Source organism: Lactuca virosa, chromosome 3 (genome assembly GCF_052849685.1).
Source record: "Lactuca virosa cultivar CGN04683 chromosome 3, Lactuca_virosa_CGN04683_v6, whole genome shotgun sequence".
Lineage (NCBI taxonomy): Eukaryota > Viridiplantae > Streptophyta > Magnoliopsida > Asterales > Asteraceae > Lactuca > Lactuca virosa.
In genome coordinates this window covers 130907737-130911558 of record NC_136428.1, presented here as the reverse complement: position 1 = coordinate 130911558, position 3822 = coordinate 130907737, and the positions used below count along the sequence as shown (strand labels likewise).

Here is a 3822-nt window from a genome sequence, read left to right as displayed (position 1 = left end):
TCAAAGATTTCCTGGGAATAGCCGCTCCAAAAATCGTTGGATTTCTGAAATTCCAAATGCACCAAACGAAATTAAAACCATTGCATCAAAAGCTTTCCGTTGTCCGATTCTCCAAGGAAACGACACCGCCCAGTTGATAAGAGAATCTACAATAATCTGAGAAGGAAGATTAACACCCCACCAAACAGCAATACGAGACCATACGACAATCAAATCAGAACACTCTGCAAAAATATGATCAATAGTCTCCACCCTAGAAGAACATATGGGACAAAGAATGGAATCCACCAAAATACTCCTATAAGATAAACGCTCTCTAGTAGGGATGCTAGAAAGTCTAATCCACCAAATAAGAATATTGATCTTAATTGGAATCCAATTATTCCAACGAGTAACAAGACCACCAGTGAAGAGCATAATACCATCCAAATATCTCCGTGTTGAAGAAACTGAAAAAGTACCTAAAGTATCAAGAACCCAGCCCAATCTATCTCGAACCGACTGGAGATGGAAATCATGCAGAAGTAAAATAAAGTTGTCCCATTGTTCCTGCTCCCCTCCTCTAGGATTACATCTGAAAGTATTAAACCCCAAACCCATATACAACCTTTCGCTAATAGAAACATGTATGTGCAAGTCTAGAAGACATACTCTAGGGAAGATGGAAGACAAAGGCACGTCACCCCTCCACACATCATGCCAAAAAGACGTATTTGTCCCATCTCCAACTCTAATGGGGTAAAAAGAATGAAAGTCAATATCTTTCTGTCTCAACTGGGAGAACATATGAATAACCCCAACCCAAGGTCCTAGCCCACTAGTAGGAGAGATTAAATTCCTACAAGCACCATCCGACCCATAAATAGTTTTTATCACTCTAACCCACAAAAGATCAGGGCTCTAGTCAAACCTCCACCACCAACAAAATATCATGGCCCTATTAAAAGAGAAAAGACTTCCGATTCCTAAGCCTCCTTCATACTTAGAAGCTATAACTATGTCCCACCTAATCCAATGCACACGACATTCGTCCCTATCTGCACCCCAAAAAATCTCTCCCTCATTCCCTCTAACTCCTTCAAGAACGAGAGGGGGGAGGGGGGGGGGGTAAGGAAAGTGGACATCATGTAGCTCCCTAAAGAACCCAACACAGACTTCACCAGCGTAAGACGACCTCCGAAAAAAGACTCTTAGTCTTTCAATTCGACGACTTAGACCGAAACCGATCAATCACGGAGGCCCAAGCAGAAATCCGAGTCATAGTCTGGCCCACAAGAATACCAAGATGCAAAAGTGGGAGGTTTGAAGCTGCACAACCAATATTCTCTTCCACATCAAGTTCTTGGGAATACGGAACTCCAACACCTATAAATTTTCTTTTTACCAAATTGATTTTCAGACCTGACGCCAAGTAGAAACACCTGAGAATACGAATAAGTCGTTTCACAGTTTCAGGATTCCAAGAAGAGACCATAATAACATCATCCGCGTAAAGAAGGTGAGAAATCTCAATTCCTGAAATAGAAATACCCCCACACCTATTCCCCATCCGGGCCCTCATCAAAGCAACGTGTAAAGCTTCCATATCCAGGATAAAGAGAAAGAGGGATAGCGGATCACCTTGTCTCAAACCCCGGTGCATTTAGAATTCATCTGTCGGGGAACCATTAACCAAAACTGAAGCCCTAGCAGTGGTCCATAACTCCTTAATCCACCCACACCACTTGGAAGCAAATCCCATAATCGACATGATTTCCAAAAGATAATCCCATGATAAAGAATCTTAGGCTTTCTCGAAGTCCACCTTAAAAAGAAAAACTGGTAAATAATGATAAAAGAAGAAAAAAATAAATTAGACTGTATGATTAATGATAAATTAGTCTATATGATTAAAATGAGGGACGCAGTTTTGGAAAAAAAATAGTATATAAAATTTTAGCAAGTGTATATAGATAAAGAAACATATTTTTTTCTTTAATATCTAAAAATTTAAATCATAAGCAAAACTGACAAATTATATATATTTCAGTGAACGAAGCATTGGAAAAATCAGCCCCATTTCAAATAGGAATGAAAATCTTTTTTTTTGAACGGCAAATTAATCTAATCCTAAATATATTTATGTCTTCAATGAGATTTGAACCCTTAACCTCAATGATGGAAGACAACAGTTGATACCGTTGGGTCAGAAACCCTTTGGTAATGAAAATTAATTTGAAGGAAAATATCTTACAAAGTATCATATTCTTTCTAATCCCTTCCCCTAGCTAATTCTCTTTCTTTCTTAGATCCCTACTGTCGACAGAAACCCTACTGTCGGTGGGACCTCTCCCACCCTTTTTCCATCTTCTTATTACTCTCTCTCTCTCTCGCTCTCTCTCTCTCTCTCTCTCTCTTTGCTCATGTGCAATAATTACCAATCAACTACCAACCAAAAACCTTACAACATTACCAACATTGAGGCTTATGTGTCGTTAATCTTAGATCTCTTAGATCTGAATGAACTTGTAACATCCTATTTCCTGCCATTTTTAAGCCATGGACCGGAAGTCGATTGTGTGAGGTTTTTGGCCTTAAGGAGGAAAATTTTAGTCCTTATGGAAGGAGGTAATGATAGTTAAGATATTTTACCCTTGAATTATGTTTTGGGCCGAAGGGTAGAAAGGGAAAAGTCATAGGTCGGGTTCTTGAGTGAAATATGGATTTTTGTTCGAGAAATTTTTAGTCCAATATATTTAGATAATATTGTAGAGCTCTTCAACACCTTTATGTGGATATAAAGAACGTCGAAAACGAAGTTAGAACGAAGAAGTTATGGCCGTTTGAAGTTAGGGCGATTTTGGGTCAGCCGCGTAGGCTGGGCGTAAATTGAGTACGCTGGGCATAAATTGCATACGTTGGGCGTACACGATCAGTTCCTAAACTATATTTTCGTGGTTTGAGCCCTATTTAAGCTCCTTAACTCCCCCCAAAATCATTCCATTCTCAGCTTCCACCTATCAAACACCCTCTCTTGAAACCCTAACCCTAACGCTATATTTTCGTGGTTCACCTTGATCTTTCTTCTAGAGGTATAAAGTTTGAATCTTGATGATGAAATTGTTAGATCTAGATAGTTATGGGTGTTATGAGCTTTTGGTCACTTTAAGTGCATAAAGTTTAGATCTTGAGAGTTTGTGACCTTGTTATGGATAAAGTTAGAAACTTTATCCATCTAAACATCATTTTGATTCAGATCTGAAGGTTAAAGACTTGGACTTAATGGATTAAGTTGAAAATACGCACTTTTTGGGTCCCTTTGTGACCTAAAGACTAGATCTTGTTTGTTGGGACCATTCTAATGGATAAAGTTGGAAAATTTATCCATTATGGAGCTATTATGAACCATAAAAATATGATCTTGAGTGTTGTATGTAACCCATGCATATGTTAGATGGTCTTATTGGGTTAAGAACATAGGGTTTTGGAAATTAAGCACTTAATATCCATGCAAAGTCATTAGGTTGGAAACTTTAGGACTTAGGACATCATTTTGGGGCTTGGATCTGAGTGTTGGATGGAAGGGCTTAATGGAATAAGTTCTTAAGGGAGTTTTAGGACTCGGTTGCATACGTTGGGCGTACCTGGAGGTACGTTACGCATATGCGTTCAGCGCCCCACTTTCTGGTCAACATCAGAGTACGCTGAGCATACTCTCTTGGTACACAGGACGTACTCCGCTGGGAAGGGATACTGACTTTTGGGACCTTAACCGTTGACTTTGACTTTGACCAGAATTGACCAAGTTTGACTTAAGGGTATTTTGGTTATTTCAAGCTATAG

The 3822-nt window shown here is 39.1% G+C and overlaps 1 protein-coding gene across 1 annotated transcript; it reads right to left on the bottom strand.

Moving 5' to 3' along the window:
* On the bottom strand, positions 1-1585 carry LOC145164055 (uncharacterized). The gene is made up of 3 exons (XM_079082776.1): positions 1282-1585; positions 652-730; positions 1-574 (listed from the first exon to the last, which is right to left on the bottom strand). The coding sequence occupies exons 1-3, from the start codon at positions 1583-1585 to the stop codon at positions 1-3; spliced, it is 957 nt and encodes a 318-aa protein (XP_078938902.1).
* Between the last annotated feature and the right edge of the window lie 2237 nt (positions 1586-3822).

Bases quoted from the DNA above. Each gene is read 5' to 3' on its own strand.
- LOC145164055 (XM_079082776.1), bottom strand. From the start codon at position 1,585: ATGGAAGCTTTACACGTTGCTTTGATGAGGGCCCGGATGGGGAATAGG. The intron at 731-1,281 runs GTATTCTTGTGG...TTACCCCATTAG, and splicing joins CCTCCCACTTTTGCATCTTG to AGTTGGAGATGGGACAAATA. The intron at 575-651 runs GTATGTCTTCTA...TAATACTTTCAG, and splicing joins TGTCTTCCATCTTCCCTAGA to ATGTAATCCTAGAGGAGGGG.